Source organism: Cnephaeus nilssonii (genome assembly GCF_951640355.1).
Source record: "Cnephaeus nilssonii genome assembly, chromosome: 12".
Classification (NCBI taxonomy): domain Eukaryota; kingdom Metazoa; phylum Chordata; class Mammalia; order Chiroptera; family Vespertilionidae; genus Cnephaeus; species Cnephaeus nilssonii.
Window position 1 is genome coordinate 38,496,623 of NC_137083.1, and position 19,093 is coordinate 38,515,715.

The 19,093-nt window shown below is 37.8% G+C and overlaps 1 protein-coding gene across 1 annotated transcript in view; it reads right to left on the minus strand.

The window, feature by feature from the left end:
- Positions 1 to 19,093, minus strand: part of CCDC146 (coiled-coil domain containing 146) — a gene marked incomplete at its 3' end in the record, with an annotated part of 112,368 nt that overhangs the window by 80,226 nt on the left and 13,049 nt on the right. The window contains exon 2 of the mRNA XM_079786412.1: positions 12,658 to 12,826. Within this exon, the coding sequence (XP_079642538.1) occupies positions 12,658 to 12,816 (159 nt within the window). The 5' untranslated portion in view covers positions 12,817 to 12,826. The remainder of the gene's footprint in view (positions 1 to 12,657; positions 12,827 to 19,093) is intronic.

The window sequence follows — 19,093 nt, forward strand, 5'->3', positions numbered from 1 at the left end:
CTTGTCTCATTTTTGGTTCTTATAAGTGTATTTCTAATAGCACATGATCTCACTCATCTAGGGGAAATAATGAACAACATAGACTGATGAACAAGAACAGACCCAGAAACAAGGAGGCATGGATCAGACTGTCGGGCCTCAGAGGGAGGGTAGGGGAGGATGGGAGTAAAGGGGAGAGATCAACCAAAGGACTTGTGTGCAAGCATATGAGCCTAACCAGCGGTTAAGGACAACAGGTGTGGGGGGCATGTGTGGGGAGGGGTGTGGGATGGGGATGGGGGGATGAGGACAAATATGTGATATCTTAATCAATAAAGAAATTTTTTAAAAAAAGAAGAAGAATACCAGAGGCTTCCTGCTTTCAATGTTCCTAAAGCTACTATCAGTTATCTTAAAAAACAGGAAAGAAAATAATAAATGGAGTGGGGTATATACAAGCACCATGCAAGGTTGCAGAAACAGAAATGATCACACTGTCAAAAAGTGGAATGCTTGAAGAGGGTGGAATTCTGAAGCACAGAAACGTGGGGGAGGGTACTCCTGCCCAGGGCACAGCATGAGCAAAAGCTTCAGCAGGTTGGAAAATAGGAGCCAGTTAGAAAAACAGCTGGAGCATGGGGTATGTGGCAGGGGACAGAGACCAAAAGAAGAAAGGAATGGTGGATCAGAATAGAGTAGAGGGATTTGACTGTAAAGTCAAAGAGGCGACATTTAATCCTTATGACAGGGCAAGGAAAATTCAAATCTAAGTATCTGCAGTCCCCCGTGCCACCTACTGATTGCTCAGTTCTGTGCCTGGGCCTGTGAGGTGATGATACGATGCTGGGGTGGTGCGGAGAAAACACTGGAAGGAACTCTGAAGACTGTTTTACAAAACAATGAAATCGTCAAAGGTATCAAGCAGAAGATGGATGGCAATACAGAGGTGGGAAACCAGCATGAGGACAACAAAACAACTTTCTGGGGAAGTTTTTAAAAGGCGGAATTAAGGGATGTGGGAAAGGCGTCTTTTGTGATGAGGAATTTTCGGAGGTTTTGCTATACGATGTGCTGTGGAACTCCCTCTCTGATTCCTGAAAGATTCTCAGTATAGTCTAATTGCTTGTCAAGGCTGTCTGGAGGCAGATGTGTTTTGGCTGTGCTGAGATGGGTTCGAAGGTGGGAGAGAGGGCTCAGTTTTACTCAGTCACAAAACTATCTGTAGAGAGCGTGGGTTTCCACCAGCGGGCTCAGGGCCTTGGGGCAGTGGTGCTGGTGGGGACAGTAGATGTGAAGGAAGAGAACGAGGACCAGCATCTCTGCATCCTTTACCTCTACATCCACCACACCCAAATCTGTTCTACGTGTTGTGCTTCTGTGTGAGATTTCCACTGGAAAAAGTGATAAATGTAGTGTAAAAAGAGGGTGAAACCCACTATGGTAGGCAGGGAGGTACCCCTGAAGGATCATAAGCTGAGAAATGTACTATTAGAGTGAAGTTAGGTTCCGAGAACTTAAATGACTTGCTGAAGGCTGCATGGCCAGTACATGCAGAGCTAGAACTAAGACTCAATTTTACTGACCCACTCCCCCCTGCCCCACCAGCCAATCAGAGATTTTTCTTTTCAAACTATTGAGGTTTAAGACAGTTTGAGCCTGTCTATTCTTAGACATAATCTTTACAGACAGCAATATTCCTGCCTTCTTCATTTGAAGTTTGAGCCCCCTCACTTCATACCTCTGATGCCGCCCAGGTACACCTGTTGACCTCCAGCCAGATATGTATGGGCTGGGAATATTGAAAGAAAATTTGCCTCAGAAGATAACAGATTGGCATTATGGTCTAAGCTTGTTGCTGGCACCTCCTTCCTATTTCCACTTACACCAAAAGACATGCCGATAGAACAAAGGTTAAAATATGATGACTCAAACTATCGACATACTAGGAGAAAACAGGAAACAAATTTATCATCTCAGAGTAGTAACAAAGGTCTTCTTAAGTGTGACACAAAATCCTGAAGCTGTAAAAAAACAAAAACAAAACAAAACAAAAACCACACACACATAAAAATACACTTTCACATGGGAAAAAACCCTCAAATGAAGTCCAACAAACTGAAAGATTTTTGCCATGCATATTATACATGACCCATTTTCTAAATGTATAAAGGCCCATTATCTAAATGTGTAAAGAGTTTCTATCAATCTATAAGTAAAAAACTACACAATAAAAAAATGGAAAAAAGATGTGACTAGAATTCACAAAAAAGGAAGTACAAGTAGGTCTTTGTATTAACTGAGCTTTCAGCTTCTGTAAAGCTGGTGCTTTAACGTCTGTCCTACATGCTTATGCTGGATACACTTTGTTCTAGACAGTCTGATAATATGCCTGAGTCACCTTGTCTTGGCTTCCTGCCTTCCTCACCCCACCATTGAGTTGAGTTCTCTTCCCAGGCCACGCTTTTCAAATACAAACCAACCAATCCAGAGTCCACACTCTTCAACCACCTCCTTCATAAGGTTCTCACACTCAGGCCACTATACACCTGACCTGATCACCCAGTGCCAGGTACCCAATAACTAGGGACATCTCCTCTGCCCCAGAGCCGGCTGAAATTACTCGAACTAGCCAATCCTGAGCCTGCCTACCCTGCTTCACCCATTCCTTCCCCAGGAAATCACAATAAAGGCGCTGGCACACTATCCTCCCCCTCCCTGTCTCCTGACTGACCCAGTGCTTCCCCATGCTGACCCCTGTGACATGCATGCCCCTTTCTCTTAGGAACTGTGAGCAATAAATAATTTCAATGGCAATTGTCTCCTGATCTGTTGACCTTCCTATATCTCACATTTTCTATTAATACACTACATTTTAAAACAATCTTAAACATATAAAAGGAAGCTCTACTCCACTCATTTTAAGATAAATATAAATAAAGACATGAGATATATTTTTCCCCTATCAGAGTGACAAAGATCCCAAAGTTAGATAGCACACAATGCTAGTATGAGTTTATTTATTTATTGTTGGTGGGAACATAAATTATTACAATCTCTATGGAGAACATCTTGGCAATAAAAACAAAATGCCAAAATGCACAAACTCATGATATGACAATTTCACTTCTGGGTATATATTCAAAAGAATTGAAAGTAGGATCTCAAAGAGATATTTGTACATCATGTTCATAGCAGCAGTATTCACAAGAGTCAAGAGGTGAAAGTAACCCAAGTGTCCACTGACAGATGAATGAATAAACAAAATGTGGTATGAACATCTAATGGAATATTACTCAGCCTCAAAAAGGAAGGAAATCCTGTCACATGCTACCACATGCAGGAACCTTGAAGACGTTTTGCTAAGTAAAATAAGCCAGTTATAAAAGACAAATATTGTAAGATTCCACTTAAATGATGTATCCAGAGTAGTTAAATTCATAGAAACAGTAAGAAGAATGATGACTGCTAGAGGCCGAGAAGAGGGGAAAATGGGAAGTTGTTGTTTAATGGGAACAGAGTTTCAGTTTTGCAAGATGAAAGGTTCTGGACATTGGTTATACAACAATGTAAATATACTTAATGTCTCTGAACTGTACACTTAAAACAGTTAAGGTGGTATATTTTATGATAGGTGTATTTTTCCACAATTAAAAACTTTTTAAATGAGCAAACCCATTGGTCCAAAAATCTCACTATTAGAAAGTTGTCTTTTCATTATTATTATTATTTTTAATTATTTTTTCCCATTTTTTATTAAGGTATTATATGTGTACATATCTTACCATTGCCCCCCCACCCCACTCCCATACATGCCCTCACCCCCCAGAGTTTTGTGTCCATTGGTTATGCTTATATGCATGCATACAAGTCCTTCGGTTGATCTCTCTTTTCATTATTATTATTCCAGTGTGAAATGATGCCTGTATAAGGTTATTGACTCTCTCATTGTGGAACTAGCAGAAGTTAGGAAAAATCCTAAATGTCTTAAAGTATGGTCCATTCATGCATTGAAATACTATATATAAAGCATTACAATAATATACAAATTGTATATCTGTGTGGAAAAAAAAGCAAGTGTGTCTATTATACTACCACTTGCTCATTTGTGCGTTGACTTCTGCAAGGCTATATGCAAGACCCAATAGTTCCCTCTGCACAGAAGGACTGTGGATTGTGGAATAGGGTGAGAGGCTGACTTACTTTTCACACTATACTATTCTGCAACTTTTTAATTTTATACAATGGCATATTTTATGTATTAAAGATAGTTAAAAAGAAAAACTAACCCTGTGGCTGAAAAACACACACACGTTATTACCTGGCTCTCTGATACTGTTCATTAACTTCCTAATATGGCTGTGTCTCACTACTTGACCATTGAGACCTGATCTTGCTTGCCCAAGGAAAACTATAATGATTGCCTTGTTTTAGTTGAAGTTCCTGGTGTTCACTACTGCTGACTCATTTACTGGTGTTGCCTGTAAATTCAGTCACTGGACGCCTAATTCCCAATCATACTCCCTTCTGCTTTATTCCCCAAAGAATCTACCCAGCAGACAAAGTTACCCCCTCCCCTTCCACATATATATAATAGATTTTAATTGAAAATGGCATTATTTATTTTAATCCTTAAGCTTCCATCTTTAGTAACTAATATATTCCACATAAGGATGTTTTGATCAACAATGAACTGCATATCGATGGTGGTCCATAAGATTAGAATGGAGGTGAAAACTTCCCACCAGCTAGTAACTTTGTAGTTGTAACGTATATTACTGTTCTGTGTGGGTCTCAGTCTATTGATAGTAACGCGATGGGCTAGAAATGCCTGGGGGCATTCACCGGGCCCTGGTGAGCATCCTGCAGACATCTCCCTTTTCTAAACCAGTGTCACAACTGGACTGTTCTTGTGGTTCTTATTATGATTAAAAGATGCCCTTCAGCAAAAATCACTAGAAAACCTATGGAAAAAAAGTATATTACAAGCCCTGGGACATACAGGGCATGCCAGAAGCCAGGGGGCACAGAGTGAGGTCATGGGCAGGAGAGAAAGAGAGAACATACAGGCCTGGGGGTCTACTATTATTGGGGTTGAGGGCGGGGCCTTTTTATTGGTGAATTTAAAACATAAGAGCGGGGATATAAAGCTCAAGAAGAGGGGGAAATAGCTTAAATGGTCAGTTATCGAAATCAACCAAGATCTCAAAAAAGACCCTCACGGGTCTGGGAGGTGGGGGAGAAGACCTGGCTCTTTATCTAGTGTGTGCTGACAATGTGTTTATTGGAGATAGCCTTTGCTGAAGTGGATGCCTCTGCAATTTAAGTCAGATACTTGCCTTACAAAAAAAAAAAAAAAAAAAGCCAACTAATAGGACTTATGCTACAATTGCTCACATGTTTGTGGTGATGCTAGTGTAACAAACCTATTGTGCTGCCAGTCATATCATAATACTAGAGGCCCAGTGCATGAATTCATGCACCAGTGGGGTCCCTCGGCCTGGCCTACAGGCTCAGGCTGAAACTGGCTCTCTGACATCCCCCGAGGGGTCCTGGATTGCGAGAGGGCGCAGGCCAAGCCGAGGAACCCTACCGGTGCATGATCGATCGGGGCCAAGGAGGAACAACATGGGAGGTTGGCCAGCTGGGAGGGACCGCAGGAGGGCTCCAGGGCGTGTCCAGCCCGTCTTGTTCAGTCCTGATCAGCCAGACCCAGCAGCAAGCTAACCTACCCCTGGTGGTCAGTGGACATCATAGCGAGCAGTTGAGCGGCCTTAGCATATTATTAGCATATTACACTTTGATTGGTTGAATGGCCAACCGGTCAACCAGACACTTAGCATATTAGGCTTTTATTATATAGGATAGCACATACAATCACAACAATAGGCTCTACCATCTAGGTTTGTGTTAAGTACACTCTGTGATGTTCACACAATGAGGAAATCCCCTGACAACACCTTTGCAGAATTTATCCCTGTCGTTAATTGGGGCATGACTGTAGTTCTTGGATTACTAAAGGTGCTATGCACATTCTTCACAAGATGCCCATTCTCTACCGAGAGCCACAAGCTTTCAAAAGTCAATTTACTTTCTCTCCAAGTGCTTTCTCAAGAGAACAAAAAACCATTAATTATTTTTCCTAATCCTTGTTTTAAAAGCAACATCTGTTCGGTGACAGAATCAGAGTTTAAATTATTATTTTTAATATTTAAATCAACTTGCTACAACATTAGCTAAAGAAGCAATAAAAAATAGAGGCAATTAAACTTTGTTAAATATATAATTAAAAATAAACACCCCAGAGTGCACTCAGACACACACAAACTAGGTCCACATGATGTTAGTAAAGTCAGTAAAGGACTTGAAAAAGAGAAAGGGAAATGAAAGAAAATTAACCATACAGACAGGGACAGTCGAGCTGAGGGCTGCGTGCGTCTGCATTCTCCTCTGGTAACTGGCCCCGGGTCTGGCATGTGGTCGATGCACAGTCTAGATTTTCAGAATGAGTAAGGGAAGGTAATCCCCAGACAGGAGGCAGAGGCACTGTCCATTCTTCTGTTCCTGATTGTTAACACTCTTCTGACTCCTACTTGCTACTCATAGCCTGTTCAGACAGCATAGCTTTTCTGACAAGACCCCAGAGTTCTGGCCAGAATCAATCTTCATGTTTGTTTGTTTTTTTGTCCATTTTGAATATGACACTGTAAGGATGCCCTAACATGGGACCTTCTTTTCTCTTACCCTGAATACGTTTTCATTGTACAATTTTACTGATTGAATTTAGGGGTGTTAATCTACTTTGCAAAGTGCAATATGGCTTATATTCCTGTAATTCTAAAACACATCTTTAATCTTTGTAAGTAGATACGAACTATGTCAAAACTCCGAATGTTTAAGTGCATTCCAGGCATGTGCCAGCGTTTTCTTCCATACTGGAGAGATTTTTATATTTCCACCTAACTGTCAGAGTCAAAAAAACAAACAAAACAAAACACAAAATCTTCATGAGAAAATGGAACCTATCTGTATTGTTTAATAAATGATCAGTCTGTGTAAAGCTTTTCGACAGTCAAACAGAATTCTTGCAAGTCTGCCTGGATGTGTGAAGGAAAAGCAAGAGCATGCAACAACAGCAAGATTTGTAGAAAGATTTTAAAAAGAAGTTTAGTGGTTTTTTAATGCATATCCTGTAAGTGCAGCTATTAGTGAGGTGTGATAACTAAGCGGACAGGGAGACTAAGGAGAAATATTTAAATAGAGCATTAAATATTTATCGTTAATTTTTTTCTTTTAATATACAGTTTACTTAAAAAGTCAATTTGTAAAATCCTAAAATAGCAGTGTTTGGATGTGTGAATGTCAAAGTGAAGACTGTCAGGTGAAATGTGAGCTAACACAAAAGGCAGGAGCCTGGGTTCCATGCCTGGCTCTGCATCCACCCATCTGTACAACCTGTGGTAAGCCTCAATCTTTCAGAACCTTTAAGATGAAAACAATGACATATCAAACCTCTATTCCTTAAGGAATCATTGTGAAATTTAAGTTATATACTTGATACTACACTGACTGTAAGCTCCTTAAGGATAGGGATCTTATATTTTCAACTTTCTTACCAGTTAATTAATTCATGTATGAAAGAAATAGAAAACGTTTTAATTATTTGAAAAGCATTTTAAATTTCACTATGGATTATCTCAAGAAACTCATCAATAACTCTATAGAAGGTCCAACCTAGAAAATACAGGAAGCTTTAATAGCCTCAGAAAATCAGTATTTTTAGTAATTAACCTAAAATATTTATTAAAAATCCCAAAATGTATTAATCCATTATCAGCCTTAAAAGAACAAAATGTATAAAAAGTAAGGAAATATCTTTTGAACATGTGAACATCCCAGTAAAAGAGATAACTTTAAAAGTAGGGAATTAGTAAAGGATGGCAGCATCTAAAATACATAGCAGTAGACTGTGATATTAAATATACATAAGAAACAATATGAAATCTTTTCAGAGAGCAATATGAATACTATCAAGAACCTGTAATGACTAAATCTCCAGCCCAGGGACTTCCCAGGAAACTTGAGATCCACATATTCAACATTTCCCTCAGACCTGTTGCTTCTTCTGAATTCTCTGTCACTTATAGTACCACTAGAGGCCCGGTGCATGACATTCATGCACTCAGGGGTGGGGGGGTGGGGAGGGGATCCCTTAGCCTGGCCTGTGCCCTCTCGCAATCCGGGACCCCTCAGGGGATGTCTGCCTGCCAGCTTAGGTCCTTAACACTGCCACAGAAGCGGGAGAGGTTCCCACCACCACCACTGCGCTTGCCAGCCATGAGCCTGGCTTCTGGCTGAGCGGCATGTGTGACAGGCTGATCACCAGGGGGCAGCTCCTGTGGGAGCAGGCTGATCACCAGGGGGCAGCTCCTGTGTTGAGCATCTGCCCCCTGGTGGTAAGTGTGCATCATAGCGACCAGTCATTCTGCTGTTTGGTAGATTTGCATATTAGGGTTTTATTATATAGGATATTCAGCCACTTTCTGAAATCAGAAATCCAAGCATCAACTTAGACTCTTTCATCTCCCTCACCTCCACCCTGCCTCATCCATCCAGCATTTTATACTTCTGTAATATCTCTCCTATGTGTATTCTAGCTTTTTTCCCACTGCCAACCCTTGATTTAGTCTCTCTCATATCTTATCTCAATCACAGAAATGGTATTCTAATTGGTGGTATGGCAGGAATGAAATGAGATAAATTTAATAAATATCTAAGAGAGAACCAACTGACTGAATACATGAGGAGAACTGGGCTTGGGAGGAAAATAATGAGTTTAGTTCTGAGCATGTTTAGTAACTTGGGAGTCATCCAGGTGAAGATATTCTAAGTATGTGCATATATGGGTGTGGGCAAAGCTAAAGGATAAAAACTAGGTTCACAGTGGATGCCATGGAGAGGGATGAACTATCCCCTCTCATGTCCTATTGCCTCCAAAAAGCTTTTTCCACATCAGCTTATTTTACAGTGAACAGATACATTCAAGAGATATTTAAAAGAGATAATTAAAAGAGATACTTAACTCTCACAAAGAGAACCCAAGAGGAAAATTAGGATTGAGAGAAGAATGATGAATTCAGTTCTGAACCTATTGGATACAGTCGTATGTAAAAAGTCACCAACCTGTACATTGAATATTTGTGAGCTTTGCGGGATACATTATACCATAAAATTAAATAAAAAAAAGCAAAATAGAGCAGGATCCAATTTCCAGTGGGACAAGAAAAGCCCGTGGAGGGCCAGGCCTATCGTTAGGCAGCGGTGGCAGAGCTGGGGAGCGGGTGTCCAGCATTGCCCCACAGAGTCCACTGATGGGAATTGTGTGGCTTAATTCCAAAGCATTACTTTGAACATTCATCCCAAAGTGTGAATTAAACACAGTGTAGTTCTGCCCTGTTAGGACTTCATTGATTTTTATTTTTTGAGAGAGGGAAAGAGAAACATCAATGTGAAAGAGAAATACAGATCAGTTGCTGCACACATGGGTCCCAACTAGGGATTGAACCCACAACCTAGGTATGTGCTCTGATCAGGAATGGAACCCGCAACCTTTTGGTGTATGGGTCGACTCCCAACCGACTGAGCCACCCGGCCAGGGCTGCCCTGTTAGGTCTTGCTGCTTAATGTGATCATAATGTCAGTAGAGAATTCTAAATTTTCTATATTTTATGATGAGATAATATTGAATAAATATTTGTTAATGACTTTAATATCAGGTAAAGTCTACAAACGCTGTAATAGTTGAGGGTTTGGAGAAACCACAGTGAGCTGACCGCTCAGGCAAAGTTTCTCAGAGGACTTGGAAATTGAGCCAGACTCTAAAAGATTAGACCAGATCCAGGGTTTGTAAAATGTGGCCTATGCATGTATTTGATTTGATTTTTTAGTTTGAATGGCACAGTTTTTCAAGAGGTGATGAGACTGGAGGATTTGTGGATATCCATGACCTTGCATTTTGCTTTGTGAAAATGTGCCAGTTTCCTAGGCATCTGAATATGAGAGACTTGCTAAGAGAGCAACATAAGGAGAGGATCATGAGGGTCTAAGTGACTTATTAGTTGCAAAAATAGTCTGGGAACAAATTGCAGAGTGCCATGAATGCCATGCTGAACACATTCTGTAGGCACTATTAGATGAGAGCATGACATCCATGTTTTGCGATTCAGTAGCACTGGGCCAGTTGTGCAACTGACATTAATAACAATAAATGCTGTAAGCGGCTTCTGGTTCTTGCAATGTGATGTCAAGCATCTGGACCTTTGGAAGTGGTTTCCTTTCAATTGCCATCTGAACTCTTGCTATTCTGCAGACTCAGCTTCTGTTTATATAACTGAAGGGGGATAGCTTGTACAAAGTAGGTTAAATTTTTTTGTAAGATTCATAAATCTTAGAGGAATGTGAAAAGAATTAGAAAGTAAAGATATAGATGCCAATGGGAACAATCTCAATGGTATTTATTATGAAAATAAAGTTGTTTAAAGCCAATAATTCATTCTGTAAGATTTTGCTGACTTGAGGAACAGTTCACATGCAGTAAAATTACTGATGTAATTATTGATATGATTTTACGCAGTAGTTTTACAATTCTCAAAAGGGTAGGTAAGATAGTTCTTTGATGCTATAATCTAAGGTATCTACTTCCTCAAGGGCTGGTCATACCTAAGAATTAATAACTATAATTTATGATACATGTGTATTGAGAGATTGACTCTTGATATATTTAATAAGTTGTTACATCGAAGATCAACATGAAGGAGATATCGTAAGTTCTCTTTTGACTTTGCAAAACAAACCTTTCATGCTCCTTTATCTGTAGCTTAAAAAACTGGACTATAATTTTTATTGTTAGCATAACCTTTGGTAGAAATAAACTTTAGTTTAGCCTTATTTTTTGTTTGATAGAATTATAAGGGTATGGTGTAAAATTAAAAATCCTATTGCAAAGTTGGGCATTTGATGAATGTTAGCAGAAATAGAGAACCCTGCTCACTTAAAAATATTAAGATTAGAGATATGAATAGTTTTAAATATATAAAGATTTAACATAGAAATAGGTATAAATTTGTGTGAATAAATATAATCATGCATCTCTTTCGTAGCTCTGTCTACTGAGAGGACTTTGAAGCAATGACAAACTAGTGGCAATGAACATACCAATATTAGGTCTTAGTTTTCAAATATCATTCTCCACTAAAAGGAACAAGGGGTCCTTTGAGAAATGGCTGATCCCAGGGTTGGAGCAAAGAAAATGCAAGATGAGCCTGGAACATACTCTTATGACATAAAAAAAGTGCACAAAGAATCAAATCTGGAACAACTGAAGCATCAAAATGGTTAATGACAGTGAATAGAATAAGCATTCATAGTCCACATATATAGATTAGATAGATAGATAGATAGATAGATAGATAGATAGATAGATAGATAGATAGATAAATGATAGATAAGAGAAAGAGCTTTCTTTCAATTAGGAAGCCAACTAATAAATGTAGAAGCAATGATGGAATTAGAAAATCTCCCATTGGCAACCATAATAGTGATAATTGACTTGGGCAAGAATCATCAAGAGATATAAAACTAATAGGTAAAAATTTTAGGATATATAAATAGTCTCAGAGTATCTCCCCAAGGTGATTATTAATTTCAAACAGAAAAATAATAACTTTACAGAGGAGAAATCTAGAAGTCATCACCTTAACTATGTGATCTAAGTTAACAACACCAGTAATGGGATACATCAATACGGTATCATGTAATCTTGATATTTATTATATATATAACATAAATATTATGTATGTGATAATACATACACACATACACAAACACACATATGCTCAACAGTCATTGTGATGATTGTTTAAAGTATTTTTATCAATAAAATATTTGGGGGGCAAATTTAGTTTTGCTTCTTGGTTTTGAATAAACTCTTTTTGCTTTAAGGCTTTTTAGCTTATTTTTATTATGACTGTTTATTAAATTTCTTAGATGTTTTATTCAGTTATATTCACATAGTCCAGTATTAAACCATATTCTAAAGTATAGTTCTCAAGCATAACATGGTAACAGTTGCATATATGGTCAATATCTTTTTTAAAATCCTCCTGTATGGGTATTTCCTAAATGTTCATCCCTTTTTTAAAAAGTCAGACAATGAGAATATATATCGTATTCTGCTTTTTGCTTCTCTGCTCAAGGAAACATTAGGTTTTAGTACTCTGTTACCGTAACTACACTTAGTTAGGTAAACATGTATTCTTTGTACTATTATAGGTCTTTTATCTTCATTTTATGGAAGTAAATGAAGTATATCAATAATGAAATAAATCTCATTTACTTCATTTACCAACCTTTGGAATGTACTTAACTGGCTGCATATATGCAAATATTTATTATGTTATAAAAGTATCAGAACCTACACTACAGCATTATACAAGATTACATGACAAGCTCTTGGAAGAGAAGGTAGAAACTATTTTATTATTCTAAAGTGCTTCAAACTGTACATATTTCCTACAGGTTGTTTGTAATATATTATTTTGATAATGATATTAGCCTCCTATGACTTTTGAGGAAGATGATTCAGGTCTTACTATAGTAATATATAAAGAGAAATAAATATACCTCATGCAGACAAATGAAAGCTGGAGTTGTAGATAAATCAACAATCCGCTCATCTCGGATGTTAATTGTGGGCACAAGGGCATGAATAGGAACATTTTCATCCTTTTTATCTTTTTCCTCTTCCTTTTCTTGTTCTGTGTCTGTGGTACTGTCTCCCATTTTCACAATTCTAAAACAAAATCATTTCATATTCAGCTATTTAGGGATGCCTTCACTTATAAAGTAAAATTAATGGAAAATAATAAAAGCAAGCAAAACTCAACTGGTTTAAGCTATTCTCCAATGGAACTATGTAGATCAGGAAAGTTAGCTATTATAATCATGTTATTATAAAAGTCTGTTTGTTATGAAGATACTCTTCATTGTTACACTCAAATCAATAATTCTAATTTTGAAAAGTAGATTATTGTTGCATTAATTGGAAAAATACATATAACTACAATGTAAGCTTCATGAGGGCAGAAACCTAATTTTTTTTACTGAGTATTGTCATAGGCATTCAGTTACTATTCATTGATTGGGTAAATAAATAAGCTTTCATCCTTAAAATACAACACAAAGTTTATTCAAAGTTTATGGAAAAGTAAAACCAACACCCTGGTATGCCCTATACTACCTAAGGCATGCACCTGAACACCTGGCCAGCACCCCTAGCTCGAGTCTATGCTTGTGTGCACTGCCTCTTGGCCTACCTCTGCTGCTTATGTGTATGTTCAATTGTCCTATCAGACTTCACTTACAAAGCATAAGCTCAAAAATAAAATCATTAAAATATCAAGATGATGGCACCAGAGCATTAAAGTAAATGCAAGACCCTTCTAAGAGCAGGCCATACATGACTGCACAGGTCACACACCTGTGAAGCCAGCCCTGTGTACTGGCCATGATTTGCTCATGTATCCAGATGGACTCAGAGCAGTTTCTAAAAGGGCCCCTGTCTTGGTCTGCAAGGTCTTTATTGGCCCACTTTGGTGGCATTGGGATGGCTGCCCTTCCAAGAGAGAGCTGGGAAGAGGCCTCCATTGCACAAGAGAATGTCAAGCTAATCATCTGCTCTTTTCATCTCTGAAATACATGACTTTACATGCAAAAGAAGAGGATACCTGCAATCTTCTCTTGCTAAAGAAGATAATTCCAACTGTCACAATTTTTTCTTTAAAAAAAATTAAATTTGGGGGCTGACATTGGTTAATAACATTATGTAAGTTTCAAGTGTACAATACTATATCATCTGTCTATTGCATTGAATGCTCACCATCCAAAGTCTAGTAGTCTCCATCTGTCACCATATATTTAAGCAACTGTCATATCTTTAAGGTCTGGATCTTCTGTTGAACACATGTCATCTCTTATGTCCATCTTATCAGATTAGCTGCTCCTTGGTCATAGGGATCTCCATTCTTTTAATATGGAAAGCATATTCTCTAATATGAATTGAGAATGCCAGGTAGGCTCTGGTTCATTAATTTATTTATCAAGTGGCCACAGGCATGTCATTTATTCATTATGTCTCTTTCTTTCTTTCTAAAATAGGAGTAACAGTAACTAATTTTTCTGCTTCATAAAGAATATATGCCAGCGATTTTCAACCTTTTTCATCTCATGGCACACATAAACGAATTACTAAAATTCTGAAGCACATCAGAAAGTATATTATATTTTTTGCCGATCTAACAAACAACAAAAAAGGTATACTTTTGATTCATTCACACCGGATGGCTATTGTTATGTTGACTGTTGCCATTTTTAAAATTTTGACAGTCTAAGGGAAAAGAGATCAGTGCCCCTGACTAAATAGTCAGATAGTGCATGTTTTAAAAATTCTTGTGACACACCAGTTGAAAATCACTGACATGTGCAGATTAAATGTGATAATGCCTCTGGATTGCTAGCTTCCATTCTCTATTTCTAATTTTCTTCCATAGCTATAACTTACACATGCACTTGTTTCCCTCTTCCCACTACAAAAATACGTCATAGGTGGTACACTAAGAATACTTCTATCAGAAGGCACTAAATGTCAGGTTGTCTTAATGTGATATTAATATATATTGATATCACTTGGATGTTCCCTCCTTTAACACACATATATTTTTTTTCAATGACATAAAGCAGTTTTTTTAAAAGAACCTATTATTATTAAGGCATCACAACAATTTACATTTCATAAGTAATCACAGTTTATTGTTTAAATCTTCAGGGAGAGGAAAACTGTTTGGTTATATATCTAGATTTGTTTGTGTTTAATATGCTAAAATTTGTATGTTCAATTACATAATAACTATCCCAGAAATATATTTCCTTTAGAATGTTAGACCATACCAGTTATGTTTAGCTTTTCTTTAAGAAATATTTCAAATATAAACAAAAGCTGCAGAATAGTGTAATGAATCTTCATGTACTCATCAACCAGCTTCAACAAATAACAATTCATAAGCAATTTTGTTTTATCTAAACCCTTCTACTTCTCCTCCCTACTCTCATTATTTTGAAGCAAAACCTAGGTACATAGATATAATATATCCTGAAGAACTACATAATAATATACAGAGATAGTTCTCATTCTATTTCACAATTGCATAGCACTCCTTCACAGAGAGGCACCACAAGTTATTTAAACAACTCCCAATTTATAACCACATGGAATGTTTCCAGTTTTCTGCTATTATAGTTTTGCAAAGTATAGTTCATTTATTTATTTTTAAATGTTTTTAAAAGGCTCTTAAAATCTTTGTAATCAAATGGCATTAACTTTGAAAACTGAAGTTAAGGCAACCTTCTTAAAGCACTGCATCTTTAAATATGATACAACTTACCTAGGCAACAAAAGACAGATATTATATTGAATTTGTGCAAATCCTCATTCTGCTGAAATTTTAATTTTCTATTATCTCAAAAACATCCTAAATATTTTAAAATAGGTAAAACTTTATTTTACATAGGGAAGCAACTAAAAGACACTATGACAGAGTTCTGATAGACATTATCAAACTAACCCTTAGAAAAGAAATACAAGAAGCAAATATAAAGTATAATTGGCTTAAAACCTAAAACACTAATTAATCTAATTAAATATAGGATGGAAAGGGCTGAAGTAGATACCAACGTTTAATAGATAAAACACATATTCAAGGTTTCACTAATATAGGATTGCAAAGCCCATTGTATTACTATTACCATGCTGTAGGCAATATGATTGACAAGCTGTAAATGAAACAATAGGATAAAATATATTCTTAGTCTACAGTGATATAAACAAGAGAATATTTATAAAACATCTTAAATTTATGTAGGAAGAACTACATAGCTATCACGTATGGTAATTCTAGAGATAGCTCCATAATAAGTCAATTAAACAACTAATAATTGAATTTTATGAGGACCAAGAGTTTACAAAGATGCAAGCGATTTACAATCTAAAGAGGAAACAAGGTAGGGAAATAACTAGCTCTGTATCAGACAAGGTAATCTTATATAATAAAAGGCTAATATGCACATTGTCCCCTCAACTGGGAGTTTGGCCGGGAGTTCGACCAGGGGGTGGGGGCAGCCCGCCAACCGCCTGTGACCCCTCCCCCTGGCAAGCCCCACCCCCAATGAGCCCCCCCCCAACCTCCCTCGGCCCCTCCTCCCTGGTCGGCCCCACCAGTGCACGAATTTGTACACCAGGCCTCTAGTGTAAAATAAGCCTGAATAAAAAGCAACATTCTCAGGAAGGTAGACAAGGCTTAAAAACCTATACCTAGGTTATGCTTGTAGCCTGGAATTTAGATTTTAATCTATAGGTATTGGAAGCAATACATTTTTTTTTAGAAAGGAGTTATCTGAGTTTGTAAAGATGTTGGTGATAGTGAGAAGAATGGTTTGGAAAGGATATGAATTTGGAGGCAAGAGGACAATTTAGAGGCTATGTACTAGCCACTGTACTATGGGTAGGAGACAGATTCAGTGGTGAGCAAAACCAGACAAGGTCCCTGACCTCAAGGGGGCTCATAGACTGGTGGGTAAGACAGAAATTAATCAAGGAATTGCAAAGATATGTATACATATACAGGGTGTACATACACTTTAACAGATGATAGTTCAATTTTTAAAATGAAATGTATTTTAATAAACACTGCCTTTATACTTATTCAAAGTGTGTTTATACATTTTTGGGGAATATATATATATATTAGTATAACTGAAATAGGTGCTATAAAAACTTGGACCAGAGAAGCGGGGTTGCTGTGTACTGCACACCTCCAGTGGGTACCATTTGCATATCAAGTTCTGCAGTGAAGCAGCCCTGATAGGAAGGTTAGATGATGAGAGTCCAAGCAAAGGTAGTCTGTGTGTGCTATAGGAGTTCAAAGAAGAGAGGATATGGTTCTATGAGGCTTTCTAAAAGGAAGAGTGAGCATTGACAGAGAAAAGCAAAAGGCCAGTGAAGGAGAAAGGAAGGTAAAATAAAAATTTAGTCCTATTACAGAAGAACATTGAACCCTCTATTACTCAAACTTCATCTCGGGGTTAAAAAATACTGTAAAGCCAAATAGGAAGCTTCACAAAGAATATTAAGCAATGAACATTGCAGGGTATGCCTTGTTTTGTAAAAGACACCACTACTTCCTCTTCTCTAAATCTAAAGAGGAAATTCATCATTTTGTTTTGATTTTGAACTCTTAAGGAAATTTTTCTTGATAGTTACAAGGAGCACATGCAAAAACCAAATACCCATGCATCAGGGCATGGGGCAGGGTACACAAATGATGTGGCCTTTTTAAGGTAAAATGGCAATGCTTGCTTCAAGAAAGATGTAGCAGGAAACCACTCTATCTTTCGATATTACTTATCACGAAACAAGCACAAGCTTTGCTCATTTTAGAAAAGCAAGATATAATGTAAAGTCAAACATGAACCTGACTAGTCTCACATAGAGCCTGAGCATTCTTTCTCATAATTTAGCTCTTCTAACTGCCCTGGAAACATGATCACATTCTCCTTTCCCAGCTGCCCATTGCTATAGGTTGGTTATATGACCGTTTCTACGTGATTCAAAGCCAGACTTCTTGGAGGAAGGGAGAAGTCTGGGACACTGATATTTTGTTGTTGTTTCAGTTCCCTATTTTTGTTTAAAAAGCATAGATATGTTGCCCTGGCTGGGTGGCTCAGTTGGTTGGAGCATCGTCCCATATATGAAAAAAGGTTGTAGGTTTCATTCATACTTACTTGATTGTGGGTTCAATCCCTGGTCTGGGCATGCGGAAGGCAACCGATTGGTGTTTTTCTCTCTCACATAGATTTTCTCTCTCTCTGAAATCAATAAAAACATATCCTCAGGTGATGATTAAAAAAACAACATAGATAGATCAAAAGAGGGCTACAAAAATTGTGGTATATTTAAATTTGTGTGACAAGTTCCTCTCAATCCTGTCACTATATCTGTGAATATATATATATATATATATATATATATATATATATATATATATATATTCATTTTTGGAAATAATGTTAAAATATACATTAAAGGCCTTTTCTGAAAGGCCTCTGGTCCATGGTATGAGAAGATTACAATATTTGGTAGCCAATTAGATACACAGACTATAGTTACTTGAGATCCACTTAATCCAACAACAACAAAATCATTAGATACTACCAACTTGGCAGTTCTAAATGAAACATATATAATTATTGCACTTATTCCTGTCTAGATTTTCTATTCTATGTCCTATTATGTAATACCATTATTACTATATCTAGACAAGATTAGACTTGAAACCTTTATTTTTAAGGTATAAATACAGTTTCACATCATGTTTTTTAAAATCTGGGGGAGAGATTTCTGCTCAAGATGACAAAGTAGGTAAATGTTGTGTTCACCTCCTCCCATGACCACCTCAAAATTACAACTAAATTATAGAACAACCATCCCAAAGAACCACCTGAAAACTTTTGGAACAAAACTTATATAACTAAGGATATAAGAAGCCACATTGAGACTGGTAGGAGGGGTGGAAACACGGAAGGAGATGGCCCCAGATTGTGTGTAGCAGTTAAGAATAGGAAGGGATATCTCAGCTGTGGAACTGGAGTGAGGGGTTCCAATTCCACATCATGAGGCTCCCCAGCCTGGACCACCAGTGCCAGGAAGAGGATTTCCCACAACATCTGGCTCTGAAAATCAGTTGGGATTCTGTCTGGGTGAGACAGAGAGCTGCTGGAGACCCAGGAATCCTCTTCAAGTGTCCACACACAGACTCATGCACTCACACACACCCCACTGAGCTCCAGCAAAGGGTCAGCAGGGACACATGGGAAGGAACTGAATTGTCTGGCTTCCAGGTAAGGGCTGGAAGAATCAAAGTGCTTGCAGGTGCCACTGTTCTTCGGTTGAGCCTTCCCCCCACACAGCCAGAAGGCACAGGTGGGCACACCGTCTCAGTTTCTGACA